Here is a 20,962-nt window from a genome sequence, read left to right as displayed (position 1 = left end):
ACGCATACGACCATCATTGGCACCAAGGCAGAAGCGACTCTCATCGCTGAAGACGACACGTCTCCATTCGTCCCTCCATTCACGCCTGTCGCGACACCACTGGAGGCGGGCTGCACGATGTTGGGGCGTCAGCGGAAGACGGCCTAACGGTGTGCGGGACCGTAGCCCAGCTTCATGGAGACGGTTGCGAATGGTCCTCGCCGATACCCCAGGAGCAACAGTGTCCCTAATTTGCTGGGAAGTGGCGGTGCGGTCCCCTACGGCACTGCGTAGGATCCTACGGTCGTGCCGTGCGTGTGATCATTGCTTGTACAGCCCTCTCGCAGTGTCTGGAGCAAGTATGGTGGGTCTGACACACCGGTGTCAATGTGTTCTTTTTTCCATTTCCAGGAGTGTATAAAGAAACTTGGACTACTATTTCTGAAATTTTCTTCATGTCTCACATATTCTGAGATTTGTGAGATTAGACTTATCGTATTTGTAGGTGTGTAAAACCTTTTTGCCATTTCCTTTTGGATAATGAAACACAGAAATTAATTAACAAAAGCTCATCCTCAACATCTGTTTATATCTATTGTGTCTCTGAATTAGTACAGGGTCAATTTGATTGTGAGTAATTCCATTTGGGGAGACCCATGTAAGTGTATGAGCATTTTTGAGGGGAAAGCAAGTACTTCCAAATTTCTTAGTGCAACAGTCTATTACTCGGAGACCATTGTTGTTTGTGTCTGTGAGAGCCCTGTGTTTGCCAATGTTGACATATGGTAGGACTTCTGTCCTATTTTTGCAATAGAGTGTCTACTAAGCATCTTACAACATTGAAGACTCGATATTTTTGTTCCAACTTACCACAGTGATCAGGTAAAGTGCTGCCTGATTTGCATGCAGCTGACACACTGTAAACTAGTGGTCATCAAACTGCAGCTCAAATCAAGTACTTGTGCAGCCTGTATTTCTCAGCCGTATTTTATAATAATACACCTCTAGCAACTAACAGCAAGAACTTCTTAAGATGTAGTTTTCTAGCTCAGTAACAAACAAAAATACAGAGACTGTAATATTTTAAGATGGGCTTAATTTTATTTCTTGTGCCTTTGTTGTTCACATTGGCACTGAGTCAGCATGGCTATTAACAGATTTGACATGATAGCCAGATGCCTTCCTGTCACCACCCCATTACCAGACCGTTTGGATACCAAAGTCTGAACCAGATAAAGAATTTTAGGTTTTTGGCTGCCTAGGATGGTTTCCTTTAGGAGGCCCATAAATAGAAGGGTAGACGAGTGTTTCCTGTGTGTAACCTTGGACCTGCTATGGATTCTTCTGTGTAAGTTCTCCTTAAAAGGAGTAGTAGTAGTAGTAGTAGTAGTAATAGTGGATGAATCATCTATACACAAAATAAGTTGGCAGGTTTGAAATTGGGAAGATATAGGGAAAATTAGTGTTTAATGGCAAGCACGACCATGGACTACCTATGTTGATGTATAGAGAGGTAGTATCAACTGTGATATGCAGGCAACTCAGTGGTAATTATGTAAGAACTGTATGTGTGATGGAGGAAGCGATTCACATCTTTTATACAGGACGTTAGTTATGCTGCATACAATCTGCAAGTTACACAACTGCATTATTGGAGATTTACTAATGGCCTTTTATCTAAGTCACAGGAAACATTTCTGTATAGTCCCTTAATTTTATTCCATGAAACATCAAAAATAAACACACAGTACTATCACCTCGAATTTTGAACACTGATTTTATTACAAAATCTGTTATAGAATAAAAATGGATGTTTGCACACATTATCTTACATAAATACAAGAGACAATATTTTCTGTCATATCTAATAGAATACATACACTTCAGTCACATTAAATAACATGGCAGGTTGGTTATTTGAAATCACAATATTCACAAAGGTTTTGAAAACTGAAACAATGCAGGCTATGCTCTTCTGTTTATAAGGACAAACTTTTTACTTGCACCTCATTCCTTACACTGAATAACTCAGACACCCATGTAATGCTACAAATGTTGTGGTGTAAGCCATAGGAAGAATTTCTGTACAAGCTTCTCGTTTTATTTCTTGGAATGATATACATAAATGTGTGAAATTATCATCTCATATTTTAAAAAGGATTGATTTATTACAGAATGAGTGTAGCAGCATAAAATTGACTTTTGACACAATAAACAAATTGGAGAGGGCATTGTTTTTCTGTCACCTGTGGCAGAAAACAATAAGGCAGTGATACAAAGTAGTAAGTGTCTTAATTACTCAAATTCACACTGTTTACATGTTCTTTGTAAATTAAAATCATGCAGGCTATGCCCTACCTGTCAAGAGATGAGAAACTTATTCCTACATGCATTTAACACAGTAAATATTTATACAAATGCCTGTTCAATTTTTTAAATGTTTTTGTTAAATATAAACCTGAAATACCAGAAACTTGGCAGTGTCTTCTATAAATGGAAAAAAGTACTGTGTTACACTTGTCAATTTCTTTGATATTTCCATTTTCTTTTACAAAGAAAATTGTTTTCTTGCATAATGTTACCCTGAACGACAATTATTTCAGGAGACGACTGCGCAACCTCATTGCTTTTCTTGGTGATATCCTTGTAGATTCCTGCTTCTTATTTCTAGGCGATGTTTTCTTTGAAACTGGTGACCTGTGGGGGGGGGAAAAAAAAGAGACAAATAAATTTACTCAGCCTCATATATTAAACTGGACATACACACAGTACAGTTACCTTTTCAAGTTATAAGATGTTGTGTGTAATCAATACATTCACTAAAGTACATTAAAACAGGATATATATTAAGGCATGGGTGGGCAACTGGCAGCCCATGGGATGCATCTGGCCCGCAATTAGTTTCAATCCGGCCCACGGAAGAAAGTCCAAGTGAAACTAAAATGAACAATTTCTCAAAAACATGATTTTTTAGTCATATTTTGATGATGTAGCATGTCAGGAAGGAAGTGCTATTCATATCAGTGTGTTACCCCGTACACATTAAAGTAATGGATCCTATAGTTTTAACTTTATGCACTAGGAGTGTTGCTGTTGTGTCGTGATGATGCGGCCCACAAGCTTACGTAAGTATGTAAATCAGGACTGTGGGTCACCAAAGGGTGTCCATGCATGTAGATATAGCTCAGATCTTCATTACCCAGTACGATCTGATCCGTGCGACAACAACATTTCACATACAATGGAGAATTTGTTCTCATTGGAATTCACTTTAGGTCATGCTGGCTTATAACACAGAGAATTCCAATGAGAACAGTCTCCATCGTTGTCACACAGTTCAGATCATACTGGATAAAGAAGATATGAGAGCGTGATGACATAAAGAGAACTTTCCACATCAAATATATCCCAAATACAAAATACGTGGCTTGTGAAAATGGGGAAAGCCGAAATCTAGTCAGCCAGTAAGTAATTAGGAGGTTGGGTGTAAATAATTAAAAACGTATTTTCTTCAGGATGTATATGATTGCAATTAGGAAACTTATCATATTTGCTTTAGACATGACACTGAAATTATATTTTTGACCTGCTTACACATTAATTTCTTCAAAAACCATTTACAGGAAAAAATTACCTTGCTTTGCTCTTGTGAGACTTTTTAACAAACTTCAATGCTGCTGTCTGAAACAATGTCACCATTTAGTAGTTCTATTTTACTACTATTATTTGACCTCAAAGTATCCCTCCTGTGTTCTCATACAGACTTTATGTTATACAAATTGAATTCCATTTTGTTAGCAAGTGTAAGATGTATCTTAGGCTGCATGAGCTATGATAAAACATACAAGAATTTCAGTAAGCATGTAGCACATACACCAAAAAAATAAAACAAGCACTTTTCAGCTGTCATTGCAAAAATCCTATTTTATGTCTATTCCTCATTTTCAATGCACTTTCATCAAACATCTTGAGGCATTGGGTGTTTTGTCAGATATCAGTGTCGCCCACGCACAATATTTTGACAATATGACTCGAGTCCTACCTGAGACTACTAGTCAAGTGGAACGAGTCCAATATTTTTGTACCTCTCGTGTCCCACCTTCTGGGTTTGTTACGGATGTTTCGTCTGTGGCCCTTCCCACAAGAATCATCCTACGATGTTATACGTTCAGCTGGTGTGCCTGGTCACAAGCTGGTGTTTCATTTTTGACCTGGTGTGCATTCATTCAGTCACAGTCAATTCTACACACTCTATCTGCAATCCATACCCACTAGAATTGTCCCGAGACATTCCGTCTTTGGTCCAGTGCATCTGATTCTACTCTTGATATGGTGCACCTGTTACACCGTCTGGGAATTTGTTCCGTATGTCCCAGTTCTCTCACTCTCTCTTCCTTCCTTCCTGATGTGATTCTTGACTATGGTGAAAATTGGTACATCATCTCCATCTTGACATGTTAGCTGGAAACTGAGAGGACTCAGCATTCTCCCTTTTCTTTGTCAAAACCTGTACACCTTCTTGATATTTTGGTAAATCTCTTCCATGTGCCTGTTGAGTTTCATGATTACAGTTTAATTAGTACTACCCATGCCACAGTGCCAACGAAGTGGTTCAACATCAGGAAACAGTCTGAATCAGATGTGGTATTCAAATACCAAGTTTAAATATTGTGAAGTACACTAAAATAGTGCACCAGACCAGCTCTCAAATCTTGAGCCTTCCTGTCCAAAGTAACAGTCTCATTAATTTAGTACTTTGGCACAACAGACAGCATCAACCTGCCACATCTCTTTCTTCTACTTTCACTGACATTCCTACCTGGCTTGGTCAACTACTACTGCCACACCAATGGAGTTCATGGAGAATAGTGAAGTCACAGTTATGGGTAGTTTCCAGAATAAATATTCACTCTGCAGCAGAGTGTACATTGTCCCTACATCTCCTGAAAACTCAAAATTGTGCAACAGTCTGGGACTCTAATCTGGGTCATCCCCCCCCCCCCCCCCCACACACACACACACAAATTATGATCCTTCCTGCATCTCTCTATTCTACTTTCAGTATGCAAGAAGATTATTAACGCAGGGGTCGTCAAGTTTCTTTTCTTGGACACTCTTCTATTTGTAAAACTTGTAATCCTACATTGGCATCAAATTATTTTTCATATGCTGAAATGAAATAAATATTTTATGACCGGAGGGATTTAACATCTTTTGTCTGCACAGTATTACACACACACACACACACACACACACACACACACACACACACTAACTGACAATATATGTAAGTCTCTGTACTCTGTAACCTCCCTTGGATTTTAATGGAAGGAGGTGTGAGGAAAGGGGGAAACAAGCCTTACCAAGCACACGGACTACCACAGATCAAAGAACAGTGAGGAAGCAACAAACTCTGCCTTTCTTGTGCAGTGCCACTGTATCTATGCTACATACTTTCTACTGTCACTGTGGATGTTCCAAGAAGGCGTTGCACTGACAATGGGATTGGAAACTGCTTTGTCATTCATTCCAGCATAAATAACTGAAATCCTAGTATAGTAAAATTAAACATTTCATTTTATGCTGGTTACCACAGTGCCATTGGATTCAGTGATAACACTGGCAGCCACCAGACAAAACGGTTGCAATCTGATTTTTTCAGATGTCCCCAGAGTTTCAGAACTCGCGACAGCTCAGTGATGTACAACAAAGTTCCTGATGGTAAATTAATTATCTCACACACGTTTTACTTGCATGTATGATGTAAAGGGACACTGGTCCAAAATAGATACCTTACACACCAGTACCAGTTAACATTTTAACACAGACACCCCCTGTAAATAACAGATACAGAACCGTATTACCTGACACAACCATGAACTCTAGTCTTGAAATGTACACAATGCACAGACTGACAAGTAATCTAGAATAAGAACTGTGCTTCCTGGAGTGCCAAATCACGGACCTTGTAAAGAATGTTTCTGCACTAACTAATGGCTTTCAATTAACAAAAACCTGCAGAAGCTATAATTTATGAAGAAAAATAATGGAAGTGGTGTGGAATGAAATGGATGAAAATTTCAAAGCAACAGAAGTTTACCAGAATGTGTACTGAACATCACATGTTCTGAGGATGAGGATGATGGTGACTTTTTCAGACCTCTGTACAGAATGGATGGAACTACACTATCACTACAAAAACAAACACAATTACTGATTTCATTTTCTACAGAATACTTCCTCATATCACTGTACATTTTCTACTCATTATTATCCATTGTGGTGTAACATGGGGAGTTTACAGAATGACATGTTCGTATTTTAATCACTTAGGTTGACGAAAGATGTTCATAAAAACTGAAAACTTAGTTTAAGGTAGTTGTTAAGCATGGAATATCCCAGTGTGTGTGGCCTAGTTTGATGTATGTGCAGATGGTTGTAAAACGGAGCCAGCACATCAACAAAGCACAGCTGTGAATGTGCTTCTCCATCTGCTGTGGAAGCCCATTTATGCTTTGGTGTTGTGACTTGGGAGTGCCTTGGAGCTAAAAGCACTCTAGATAATGTACACACCAGGAAACAACTGAAGAATCATTATGAGAATTCTCATTTGGTTATATGCTGCCCTAAAATGTAAAAGAAGTACATGAATATACGTTATAATTTGTTATGAGCTATGAAGCGAGAGAGATCTGGTCACCCATCGTTATCACTGGAGCTGTACACAAAGACATTGCACTTAAAATATAGAAGAGCTGCTGTAAAGCTGTTTATGTCATTTAGTAACTTTCACAGATAGGAGCTCTCTCACAATAACCGCGAAATTACCGATGTCACTAGTATGTGTCAGCTCCATGGACAACATCCTGTACTGACATATCTTATTGCCATACACTGATGATGGCCTCTTCTTGTAATATGGCAATTATGCACGAACACTGGAAGCTCAAAATGAATCTTTGAGCCATGCTAATAGACTCAACAGTGCACACGGAAGGCACATTGGGCCATTCACGATTAGAGACATGACATGCTTTATTGAGAAAGGAGGTTGTATGTAATGATTTTCGCCGGCCAGGGTGGCCGAGCGGTTCTAGGCGCTACAGTCTGGAACCACACGACTACTACGGTCACAGGTTCGAATCATGCCTCAGGCATGGATGTGTGTGATGTCCTTAGGTTAGTTAGGTTTAAGTAGTTCTAAGTTCTAGGGAACTGATGACCTTAGAAGTTAAGTCCCATAGTGCTCAAAGCCATTTTTTAATGATTTTCAGTGGTCAAAAGAGTACTGAGAAAGAAGCTTCCAATAACATACAAACAAACTGAGCGTGAAACCTTTAACTGTTACAGCCATGCACTTTCTTTGATATTCGTGGATGTTCCTTCACTCTAGTAGTTCTGTCTTTTGGTTCTTTTCACAGTGAGGCTGTAACACAGTGTTGTTTAACCTACTGTGTAGTAAACGGAGACACTAAAGTTCTTCCAACATTACACGCCGTGTCTACAAATCCACACCTTCCACAACACTGTGCACATCGTAAAGGCGGTGCAAAACATTTGAGTAGCTTATAAACAGCACTTACACACTAATAACTCAACAAAGTGAAATTAGCCCAGTGAATGTGTCTAACAAGAAAACAATAAATTTTAACTGGACAGAGAGTATCTTTAGCTACTACTTGTATCTCAAATTTTGTTTAACTTCAAATGTTGAAATACGTGGTGGAAATATCAATGGATTCAACTACACGGTTATTAGTCCCTCGATCCTTCCTTTGTGTCTGAATATGTGGGTAAGAGCTTGCACTCCCCCCACCCCCTCCAAAAAACTTCCCCCCCATTTCATAGTAATAAAACTACCATATGTTATGTAGCTAGGTACATGAATGGGTAACCAGCCTACTAAAATACAACTGTAAAAAAATAACACTACAATCACACAACATAAAAGTTAAAATGGCAACCTAGTGTATGCTGTCAGTCTCTTAAGTTGTGGTGTAACATATCACTTTGGTGAAGCAGTGTGATCCACACCTATAGCACTAATAACTGAAGAATGTCACCATGAAAATATTTATTTATTTATTTTGAATAGTGAACTTAGACTTTTATACTGTTTGCAAATTATATCTTGTGTGTGCATAAAATCTGGAGCAGATGGATGCAACAATTCTGCAAAGTGGGATGACGACAGCTGCTTAACCCAATTTCGAAGTTTGGCATTTTATTTCATCCAGTCTCCTCTCAGCATGGAGATGTGCCACAGAATAATTAGTACCATGACATGAAACTTCCTGGCAAATTAAAACTGTGCGCCGGACCGAGACTTGAACTCAGGACCTTTGCAAAGGGAAAGGTCCCGAGTTCGTGTCTCGGTCCGGCACAAAGTTTTAATCTGCCAGGAAGTTTCATATCAGTACATACTCCGCTACAGAGTGAAAATCTCATTCTGGAAACATCCCCCAGGTTGTGGCTAAGCCAAGTCTCCGCAATATCCTTTCTTTCAGGAGTGCCGGTTCTGCAAGGTTCACAGGAGAGCTTCTATAAAGTTTGGAAGGTAGGAGACGAGGTACTGGCAGAAGTAAAGCTGTGAGGACAGGGTGTGAGTCGTGCTTGGGTAGCTCAGTTGGTAGAGCACTTGCCCGCAGAAGGCAAAGGTCTCGAGCTCGAGTCTCGGTCCGGCACACACTTTTAATTTGCCAGGAAATTTCATATCAGCGCACACTCCGCTGCAGAGTGAAAATCTTATTCTAGTACCATGACAGTTAGTATTACATCATGGAAAGAGGAGAGAAAGCTGAACTATCATTCCAAAGAGAACGAAGTTGTGTACTGAGGCCATGTAATAAACTCAGTTACTGTATGAGAAGTTTAATTAAGTACTGTAACTGATGGAGCAATATAATTACGAATGAGAAGAAGTGCTTTCTATTAATTTAGTAGCATGTCTAAAATTACATTAGCACTTTCAGATTTTGAGCACAGGTACAGTTGCAACAGGGAAACCATCTATCAGAATAATTGCAAAGTTTAGATGGACAACAATTCACGACACATTAGACCAGAACTTACGGTTATCAGAAATAGTAATGAACTCATACAAATTTTCTTTATACGAAAATCCTCAATGTTCATAGTCGTAAATAGAGATTTTTTTTGTTCTTTGTTGTTGTTGTTATTGACATTCTGGTAAATTGCTGAAACAAGAAATACCAAACGCCTAGAAATATAATGGATCAAAGTATGTCAGTGTTGTACCAGGAATCTTCTACAATGGAAGAGGATTTCTATTTTTTATACTATTAGATAACAATGGATACAAAGTTGATCCTGTGTAGGAGCAGTACTCAACTGTTGTTCAAACTTGATTACAGGCATTTTATTTGTGGGAGTCACCAATGCGCAAGTCACTTGATTGGTTTGAGAACTATGTTTCTTGCAGAGACTATTCTGTATAACATCAACAGAAATTCCACTCACGATTTTCTAATAATGTCACCACTGAGCAGCCATACGCTAGTAATCAGTGCCTGTCCACTTCCCATTTGAAGATCCAATGCACAACTTACATATAATAATACATAAATGCACAAACAAGCAGCTGCAGCAGCAGCAGCAGCGGAACATGAGATGAGCTAGCCTCCAAAAATGGACAATGCAATACACTGTGTGAGTGGTTGTGTGTTCTTAAGCCATAAAATAACATCTGAACACAAGACACACTACAAGCTGTATACAATAGTCTCTGTAAGTCACCTTGATGTATGCTTCCTCTTGCGCCGCTCAGTTGGGGCTGGCTGTTTGTTGCTCGCATCAACAGAACTAGATGTGGACTCTTCTGGTATTGGCTGCAGAACTGAATGTGATGAATGTGGCCCAAGTCTTGCCACACTTCGTGTTACTCTCAGCTCTGGTGAAAGCAGAAGAATTGTAATATTATTAAAACTGCCATAATTATTCTAATAGTCCATCAAAATAATACTTCAGATAAAAGAATTATTAATAATTTACACAAAAAGCTGAAAACTGTGTTTCAGTATACAGTATTTTCTGTTTCTGTAAACTTACGTTTGGAAAAGGAAATATATTAAATAGTAGAACAAAGTGTGAATAACCAAGATTTCCCTCTTCCGCTCACTGTCTCCTTGTCCCAGAAATGCCTGCCTCTGAACTGAATTCTGAGAAACAGTCAGTATTCTTCAATACCAAATGCAAAAAAATATACGACAGTCAAAGGAAGAACTGAAATGTTGCCACCCATGAACAGACTGATTTAGAATGAAATTTCGTCTGCTACTAGGCTATATGAGTTAACGAGCATTGCAATCTATGGCAGACCTAAGATCGGTCATAAAGGGAAACATTTATAAAAATTATTTAACTCTTTAGTAATTCAGGGAATTAAGCCACAGTTGTTTTAATCTACCATCCTTCACACATTTTCGTGGTGTTCCCACTAAAACTTGAATACTGATCATATTTATAATAGTTTAGGATTTACTTGTAAAATGAGATTCGCAAGTTTCGTAACAAAGACCTGAATGCTAAAATCAGAACGCTTTAGTTGATCTTAAAGATCGAAATTTCATATAGAAGCGCATCATTAAAATGACAAATGATGTAAATATCAACTCTGCAACTTCACTTGTTTAAAAGATATAATAATTTTAAATTATCAGTATTTTCAGTTAAGCACCAGATCATCATTTCCTACACACAAAGCACACTGAACGATGACAGCATGACACCTTATTGAATCATTAGGTAATAGAATATTTGTTATAAAGTTTAGTGCATAATAGTTACTTTTGTTCTTTATTTATTTATCAGAAAGCACATTGGAGCAAGGCTACTGGCTGTGACATTCAAAGTTAAGAAGGAAATTGTATTGGTTTTATGTAAAAGAATTTAGCAATGGATATTATTGTTACTTTATTTAGAAGGTGAAACTGGTCAAGCTCTGATTATTTAAATATGTTAAAATGTAAAATAATGTAGAATAAGCTATAGCCAATCAGATGGATGGCTTCAGGGAAGGGAACTGCACTAGTCAGTTAAGCGACGATGCTCGGCATGTCGGAAATGCGGCCGGGGACGGGCAGAGACAACAGTGCTGGTGGAGACACAAAAGCAGATGGTAGGTCTTTAGGCAATTAGGAAGTGAAGCGACTTAGAAAATTTTGCGTCGTATGGAATCGCGGGACTTAGTATCTGAGTGGTGAGCAGCCGCGCACCTGGTGTGAATTCTTAACTTTTTGTGAAGATAATGTAGTGGAATATTAGACTTGTATTTTGCGCTTAGACTGTGAGTGATCGAACTGTGTCAAATGGATACACGCTCGAGTGTAATAGTAATTCTAAATACGACCACTTTTGCTATTAGTTTGCTTTCTGAATAAACATTATTCTAACCAAATTGCAACTGTGTGGCCTAAATCATTTATGGGTCATTAATTTGGTTCCCAATATTATTATTACTGTTATTAGCTGTTATATTAACTTCGTATTTCACAATCTTGCCATCAGCCAGACAGTTTATCAAAGGGTCACAAGTGACTAATTTAGGGCATATAATGCGATAGGTGCGGTTCAACCCCTAGATGAGTTTGAGCCAAGACATTTCGACGAAGAGGAACTGCATGTGAGCCTGAACTTCTTTGGGACGTTAGCTCGCAATCACACAGCTAAATATTAGACAGTACTAATTACAAAGCGAACAAGACACTACTTTTGCAGAAGATACCATTCACCTCACAACTTAACTTCAAATATCGCCAGATTTATTTCCAAGAAAATACCCTTACACTCTGCAACTAATGGCACTGCATTAGTTATAGTTCGATTAAGATTGTGAGCAGCAGACTAAAGAGAGTAGTGGGAACGAATTGCCACCCAACCAAAACACCGTCAGAATGCACATGCTCACACACTTCTCTATCACAGAGAATCCCCCATTCCCAGTTACTGACAAAGTTCTTTTAATGAAATTATGTGCCGATTAGAGGCGCCTAGGACATCTGTGGCCTGTGGAGTAACATGGTACCTACAGCAATGAACAATGCAAAATGTGGATGAAATGACAGTAAGAAAAGGATACATTGCTGCTGATGACAGGTGATATTGAAGTGCAGACAGGCACAATAAATAAAAGACTGCTAGATGTTATTCAGTTATCAGATTTAATTCCTTCATCAGATAGAGGGGAGGGGGGGAACCAACCTTGCTCAAGTGCACTATTACTAACGGAGATTTATGCGACTGGGCTCTCTGAATCGCTATTGGGATGGACATTGCTTATTTCAAGTTGTCTTCTACTTGTTTAAGCAGATTTAGGAGTGCAAGAAGTCACAAAACTATGAGCTTTACTTCAAGTAAATGTGTAGAGGAAATGCCATTAATTGGAGGCCAACAAAGATTAAGCTTGCTGTTATCCCCACACCTGCAGTGCCTAAGGCCAACTGGTCAGGTTTTGTGAAAGAACGGAGAGCAAACTGCACTTTATCACTTTGGGGTGAAGAAGAGTGTCTGTTGTGCAATCGATTAATGCTATGTCACATTCATGTGCAACAATCCCAGTGATAAGTATGAGTGGATTATTGTTTCTGCAGATTTATATCCGTCTTTGGGGACTTCCAGGCATATTATGACCAAAAATAAAAAAAGGCTGTTTAATGGCAAAAATCTTATAATCAATCTACCAAAACCTGGAAAAATAGGAAAGAATAATACTTTAACATTTTATTTGAAGTGGTTCCTAACCAGTTGCAGAAATGCATTGCTTTTGTTGGTCTCTTGGCCTGGACGTAATGATACCTTTGTCTAGAGGGCACCAAAACTGCTGTTGATGTAATTCAGATTTCATCTGCCACAACCAATGTGACTCAATAAAGATTTTTTTTGACTGGAAAGTTTTTGTAAGCAAATTGTCAGACAATAAAATTTCCGATTACTCCATGTCATTTGAGATTTATCAGAAAAATAGTAATCTCAAATTTCAGTCGTTTCTGCATTGGCACATTTTACAATTGCTCTTTATGCTTGGTAAGCAGTATAATAAATAGAGCAGAGGCCAGGGCCATTTCTCACTCCACCGCAATTATGTTTAAATAAAGCTAGTAATTACTGTGACATGTCTGAAAAGTTTTTTTTTCTTTAGTCAGATGTCCCTGGTGTAAGGAAAATGTTTGTTTTTATCATTCAAATGACACTTAATTTTACTGGGATGACTATGGGACACGAATAATGACCACCTCTTTCATATTCAAAACTAATCACAAGAACTGTTCTATAGAAATTGTTATAAAATGGTGTATGTGTAAGAAATATTTCATTTCAATAAAAGTCACAAGTGATAGTAGTTGTCCTCAATGTAACACGAAACACTGCCTTGATTTATTTTCCTCTGCTAGGCACCTTTGTACGAGGGACATTCAATAAATAATGCAGCACCTTTTTTTCTCATATAATTTTAGTTGAAAAAAAATGCAGTATTTGTTGAGGGACATTGTGGAATATTCCTGCTTCAGCTCCTATAGCTTCACGAAGTTCGAATAGGTGGCAGCACTATACATAGCCTTCAAGACAGCGTCTGCAACAGAGGTACGTTCCAAGCAGAGAGCTGTCACCGATTTTCTTTTGGCGGAAAACCAAAGCATCACAGATATTCAAAGGCACTTGCAGAACATTTACAGAGACCTGGCGGAAAACAAAAGCACTGCGAGTCACTGAGTGAGGCATCTGTTTTCATTGCAAGAAGGTCACACAAGCCTGTCTGATTTTCCACATGCCCACTGGCCACAAACAGATGTGACTTCTGCCATGTACAAACATACGGACACACTCATCGACAAAACACAATTAAAACCTTGCTGCACAACTGGACGTCTCTGTTGGTAGTGCTTGTCCACCAATTGGGGTAATCAAATGTGTGTGCATCCTGGGTCCCTCGTCACCTAACAAAAGACCATGGAGAGTAATGAAGAACATCACTGCAGAACTGCATGCACGTTACGGGACTGATCATGACAAGTTTTTGAAGATCATCTTCACAGGCTATGAAACATGGGCTTATCACTTCTAACAAGAAATAAAATGGCAATACATGGAATGATGTAACACCACATCTCCTCTGAGGTAGTAGTTCTGTTTGATGTCCTCCATCATGGTGTGACAATAAACTCTGAAGTGCATTGTGCTACCCACAGTAAACTGAAGAAACAATTTCAGTGTGTCCATAACCACAAAAATGGAAACAAACTTCTCCTTCTCTCTGACAAGGCAGGACCTCACGGCCTCACACTTGGCTGTGCACTTGAGAGGAGCTCACAAAACTTCAGAATAGCTCACTTAACTTCATTGGACTGTTCTTCCTCATCCATCCTATAGCCAGATCTTGCAGCTTCCGACTTCCATCTGTCTGTCCCAATGAAGGATGCACTCTGTGGGAAGCATTACATGGACAATGGGGAGGTAATTGATGCAGGAAGACAATGGCTCTGACATTGGCCAGTAGAGTAGTACCATGCAGGCATATAGGCTCTCCTAGCAAGATGGTGCAAGGTTGTCGCATTGAACAGTTATGCTGAAAAGTAGTTTTGTAGCTAAAAGAGTGGAAAATAATATGGTTTAGTTCATTACTTATTGAAGTCCCTCAAATGAATTGTATACGGAACAATTTAGCTGTTGATGTGAATTGCTTCTTAATCAAAACATTAATGATACATGACTTTTCTGTATGGTTTACATGCTTCAATTTTGCTTGTGTCACTCTGGATATTAGCACTATGTGGCACTACACTCTCACCACACCGATCGCCCACCAGACAGGAAGAGCAGTACAAACCCCCGTCAAAGCAGTTCTTCATGCGACAAAAAAGAGTAACTTCAACAATTTTTAAAAACTACTTGCAGTGCATCTTCACAGCTAAAATTTTGACAGTGCCTTTCTTCCATTGTATTCTTCCTGGATAAAAAATGTCAGGGTGGAATTTAACATGTCAGATTCTTAGTTAGTGCACTGACCTCACTTATGCACCATGATTGAAATTAGACTCGGAACACTTAGAATGGGTGGTGTACGTTAATAGCATGCAAATTGCACCACAAGCGAATGATGCTGAGCAAAGTGGTATACAGGTGTCTAGAACGACAATCTGGATAAGTGTGTTATTTACTCAGCAATTTCTGCCACGTTATGAACAATACAAAGAAATAACTTCGCAAAAACTTCACACAGCTTTTGTTGTGCAGAACTGGATTTCAAGGCTATACTTCATTCATCATAAGAATAAACCTAATGTAAACAAATACAAACACGATGACTGGTCAACAGCTGTAGCTCTTGTATATTGGTGGTGTTCTGTTCTTGGAAGTAGGTCCAACATATGTATTAGAAATCTTATTACTATGTCACTGGAAATGAAGCTTTGAGACATTCTGATGTATTAACAGCCATCAATGTTTTTCTTAATCATACGTTAGCTACATAATTTTGATTTAAAAAATCATGTACAGTCACAGTCCCCATATGCTACTTGTGCTTTGATTGTCTAGCTGTTAATACATATTGTGAATATGGATGATAATGCTTCCTGCTTCGTAGAGAAACACGCGCACAGAACACCGTTAATGGTGATAAACAAATTGTTCTCTATGTTTTTCACAAGATTACAAAGAAAGATGAGCTTTGGCATTTTTTGATAAACACTATGTAATAAATAAAAACTGTAATATAGTTACATGCACTTCGTAATCGGTAGTGTCTGAGACTGTAAATTGCATGTACTGTGGGACAGCAGTTCGAATATCATAGTGCTCCATAATTTTCTTTTTTTTCTAGTTTGAAAACCTAAATTATTTAAATATGAAATTTATCAAATACACTATGCGATTAAAAGTATCCGGACACCTGGCTGAAAATGACTTACAAGTTCTTAGCATCCTCCATGTAATGCTGGAATTCAATATGGTGTCGCCCACCCTTAGCCCTGATGGCAGCTTCCACTCGCACAGGTGCACATTCAAACAGGTGCTGGAAGGTTTCTTGGGGAATGGCAGCCCAGTCTTCATGTAGTACTGCACTGAGGAGAGGTATTGATGTCGGTGGGTGAGGCCTGGCACGAAGTTGGCATTCCAAAACATCCCAAAGGTGTTCTATAGGATTCAGGTCAGGACTATGTGCAGGCCAGTCCATTACAGGAATGTTATTGTCATGTAACCACTCTGCCACAGGCCGTGCATTATGAACAGGTGCTCGATCATGTTGAAAGATGCAATCGCCATCCCTGAATTGCTCTTCAGCAGTGGGAAGCAAGAAGGTGCTTAAAACATCAATGTAGGCCTCTGCTGTGATAGTGCCATGCGAAGCAACAAGCTCCCTCCATGAAAAACACGATCACACCATAACACCACCACCTCCAAATTTTACTGTTGGCACTACACATGCTGGTAGATGACGTTCACCGGGCATTCGCCACAGCCACACCCTGCCATCAAATCGCCACATTGTGTACGTTTTTCGACTGTTCAATTGTCCAATGTTTATGCTCCTTACACCAAGTGAGGCATCGTTTGGCATTTACCAGCATGATGTGTGGCTTATGAGCAACTGCTTGACCATGAAATCCAAGTTTTCTCACCTCCCACCTAACTGTCATAGTACTTGCAGTGGATCCTGACGCAGTTCAGAATTCCTGTATGATGGTCTGGATAGATGTCTGCCTATTACACATTACGAACCTCTTCAACTGTCAGCAGTCTCTGTCAGTCAACGGATGACGTCGGTTTGTATGCTTTTGTGCTGTGTGTGTCACTTCACGTTTCCACTTCACCATCACTTCACGAACAGTGGACCTACGGATGTTTATGAGTGCAGAAATCTCACATACAGATGTATGATCACAAGTGACACCCGATCACCTGACCACATTCGAAGTCCACGAGTTCTGCGGAGTGCACCATTCTGATCTCTCGAAGACTAATAATTACCGAGGTCACTGATAAGGAGTGCCTGGCATCAGTTGGCAGCGCAATGCACCTAATATGAAAAATGTATGTTTTTGAGGGTGTCCAGATAATTTTGATCACACACTGTATATGTTAATTAACTCATACTTCACTATCATTTTTCAGGAAAAATGCATATCTTCTAGTTTCTAATTACATACTGTGTGCAAAATTCTGGTTTTCACAGCAAATATAAATTCTTAGTTATTGATATTTGTGAGTTAACGAGCATTCCACTCCTACTCAAATATATGGCCGAAAGAGTCAGCCTTCAGGAATTGTGAAACGAACCCTGTTGTCCGGGACCGTGTGCCACAAAGAGCGCTAATTCGCCACGAGATGGGGAAATTAATAGGTGTCTGTTTTGCTGAATGAGACTTAAGTGCTGTAGTGTGCAAGTGAGACAGACAAGAACCTACATCATAGTGAAAGCCCATAGAAGCCGTTTGTGGAAAGGGAGACATAGCAGTGTTAAATATGGCGGATCTAAGATCGGCCACAAAGAAAAACATTTATGAAAACTATTTACTTCTGTAATAATTCAGGGAACGAAGCCACAGTAATTTTATTCTACCATCCTTCATAAATTTTCATGGTGAACCCAATAAAACCTGAATATTACAAGTCTTGTAACCAAGACCTGAATGCTAAAATCTGAATGCTTTGGTCGATCTTAACAATTGACATTTCATATAGAGTGCATGATTAAAAATGACAAATGTTGTTAAATATCGACTCTGTAACTTTATTTGTTTAAACGATATAGTAAATTTAAATTATCAGTATTTTCAGTTAAGCATCAGATCATCATTTCCTCCACACATAACACATTGAACGATGACAGCATGACACCTAACTGAATCATTAGGTAACAGAATATTTGTTGTAAAGTTTAGTGCATAATAGCTACTTTTGTTCTTTATTTATGGCAAGGCTACTGGCCATCGCATTCAAAGCTAAGTAGAAATTGTATTGGTTTTATGTAAAAGAATTTAACATTTACTATGTAATGGATATTATTGTTACTTTATTTAGAAGATGAAAGTGGTCCAGCTGTGATTATTTAAATATGTTAAAATGTAAAATAATGTAGAATAAGCTGTAGCCAATCAGATGGACAGCTTCGGGAAAGGTAATTGCCCTAGACAGTTGAGCGACAATGTTAGGTATGTGGGGGACAAGGCCAGAGACGGGTATAGGGACAGTTCTGGTCTAGACACGAAAGGGTACAGTGCTGGTGGAGAAGTTAAGGTGGATGGTCGATCTAGGAAGTGAAACAACTTAGAAAATTTCAGGCTGTGTGGTATCCTGGGGCGTAAGTCTCTAAGTGGTTAGCAGCCACGTGCCTGGAGTGAACTCTTTAACTTTTCGCGTAGTTAATGAGGTGGAGCACTGGACTGGTAATTCACAATGAGATTGTGAATGATTGAACTGTGTCAAATGGATGTGCCCTCGAGTGTAATAGTAATTCTAAATATGACCACTTCCGCTATTAGTTTGCTATCTGAATATACTTTAGTCTAACCAAATCACAACTGTGTGGCCTACATCATTTATGGGTCATTAATTTAGCTCCCAATACTATTATTACTGTTGTTATACAGGGTGAAAAGTATTCAAACCGATAAACTCTGGGAGGTCGTAGGGGACATCAAAAAAAATAATTTTCCCTAATGTCATTTTTTCCTATGAGGAGTATTTAAACTGGTGGAGGCCGTATTATGCTCTTCAGTTGTTAGAGGCCGTATTATGCTTTTCAGTTGTAGGCAACTGCTGTCCACCAGTGTATTAGTGCATTGTCTCTGTTTACTAATGGAGAGATACACCTGGGCTGAGTACATGGATATGGTTGGTGCATACTATGTAGAGCACCACAACGGACGAGCTGGACAGCGGGTTTATCAACAACGATATCCTAATCACCGTATCCTGCATCATACGACCTTTGCTGCTGTGTACCAGTGTCTGTGTGAGACCAGGTCATTTAGCAGATTACCTGGACAGGGACGCCGATGCACAGTAAGAACGCTGCAATTTGAGGAAGCTGTCTTGCAGCATGTGGAGTGGGATCCTTCAATCAGCACTCGCGCAATTGCACATAACATGGAGATGAATCAGACGAATGTAAGAACAGTCTTTCGAGAGCAATTGTTACATCCACTTCACTTACAGCGTGCCCACAACCTGGAACCAGTTTATTATCCACCCAGAGCACAGTTTTCACAGTGGTACCTGGAACAGTGTGAAATTCACCCTACATTTCCATCCTGTGTGTTGTTTACCGATGAAGCAACGTTCAGGCATGATGGAGTCTTCAACATGCACAGTTCGCATGTTTGGAGTGAGGATAACCCATATGCCACAGTTACTATCACTCATTAAGTGCGGTTCTTCGTTAATGTGTGGGTTGGTGTTGTTGGGGACTGTTTAATTGGGCTGTACCTGCTACCCAGGCCATTAAATGGCAAGCACTATTACAATTTTCTCGCCAGAGCATTGCCAGAATTGCTGGAAGACGTCCCGCTCCCTACAAGACAACACATGTGGTTCCAACACGATGCGGCGCCGGCACATTTCAGTCGTCGTGTGCATCGATTCCTGGTCCAACAGTTCCCAGAAACGTGGATTGACACAGGCGGCCTTGTACTATGGCTTGCCCAATCCCCAGATAAGTCCCCTCCGGACTTTTTTGTGTGGGGAGGGATGCGCAACCTGTTGCATCAGAAGAGGATCTGGTTGCCCGGATAGTAGCAGCAGCAGGAACAATTCAGGATACTCATGGAGTTTTTGCCTGTGTCAGACAGAACATGATCTGACAGTGTAACCTTTGTTTACGTGTCAATGGAGGCATTTTTGAAAATCTACTGTAATTGAAATTGGGTTGTGTGAATGTATTGTCTCTTGGTAATAAAAAAAAAAATGGATAAGTGTTTAGTGGTTTAATTAATTTGCCACCAGAGAAATCTTCCTCTACTGGTTTAAATACTCCTCATAGGAAAAAATATTTGTTTTGATGTCCCCTACAACCTCCCACAGTTCGTCAGTTTAAATACTTTTCACCCTGTATATTATACAAGGGTTGGAACTTTAATAGTGGCAACTATTTATTTACAGCTCGTACAAAACAGATACATGTTTCAAAGTTTTACTGACCTTCAAAGTAGTCACCAGCTCACCAGCATTGTGTATAACCCATTGCCAGTGATGTAGAAGTCGTAGAATACTCTTAGCAGTGCCAGTTATGTTGACAGTTTGAGCGGCGAGGTCTATTGGCTGACAAATTTGTAGCAGTTCTGAAGCGAATGCCACGAATTGTTTCCTTCAGTTTAGATATCAAGTTGAACTAACGAGATCTTAAGTCAGGGGAGTGCAGTAGGTGGTATAGCACTTAGCAGCCCCATCAGTCAAACAAATCAGTAACAGCTTGCACTGTACGTGCTTGAGCATTGTCCTGCAAAATGATGGTCAGGTCCTGCAGAAAGTGTCATCACTTCTGTCTCTATGCTGTACATTTTTTGGAACACAACCTACGACCAGCTCAGAGGCAGAAGTGATGACACTTTCTGCAGGACCTGACCATCATTTTGCAGGACAATGCTCAAGCACGTACAGTGCAAGCTGTTACTGATTTGTTTGACTGATGGGGCTGCTAAGTGCTGTACCACCTACTGCACTCCTTTCACTTAAGCCCTTGTGAGTTCAACTCGATTTCTAAACTGAAGGAAACACTTCATGGCATTCGCTTCAGAACTGCTATAAATATGTCGGGCAACAGACCGCACTGCTCGAACTGCCAACACAAATGGTACTGCTAAGAGTATCCTACGACTTTCGCATCGCTGGCAATGGGTTATACACAATGCTGGTGACTACTCTCAAGGTCAGTAAACCTTTGAAATATGTATCTATTTGTACGAGCTGTAAATAAATAGTTGCCACTATTATTAAAGTTCCAACCCTCATATTAAAGTTGTATGTT

General features: G+C 39.5%; 1 protein-coding gene across 1 annotated transcript in view; it reads right to left on the bottom strand.

Annotated features, from left to right (window-relative positions):
* Positions 1-1,737: 1,737 nt before the first annotated feature.
* Positions 1,738-20,962, bottom strand: part of LOC126176842 (protein ELYS) — a 320,594-nt gene continuing 301,369 nt past the window's right edge. The window contains exons 33-34 of the mRNA XM_049924028.1: positions 9,736-9,889; positions 1,738-2,676 (exon numbers count right to left, since the gene is read on the bottom strand). Coding sequence (XP_049779985.1) covers positions 2,574-2,676; positions 9,736-9,889 — 257 coding nt within the window. The 3' untranslated portion in view covers positions 1,738-2,573. The remainder of the gene's footprint in view (positions 2,677-9,735; positions 9,890-20,962) is intronic.

The sequence above is a fragment of the Schistocerca cancellata genome, chromosome 3 (genome assembly GCF_023864275.1).
Source record: "Schistocerca cancellata isolate TAMUIC-IGC-003103 chromosome 3, iqSchCanc2.1, whole genome shotgun sequence".
Lineage (NCBI taxonomy): Eukaryota > Metazoa > Arthropoda > Insecta > Orthoptera > Acrididae > Schistocerca > Schistocerca cancellata.
This window is presented reverse-complemented; position numbering and strand designations above follow the sequence as displayed.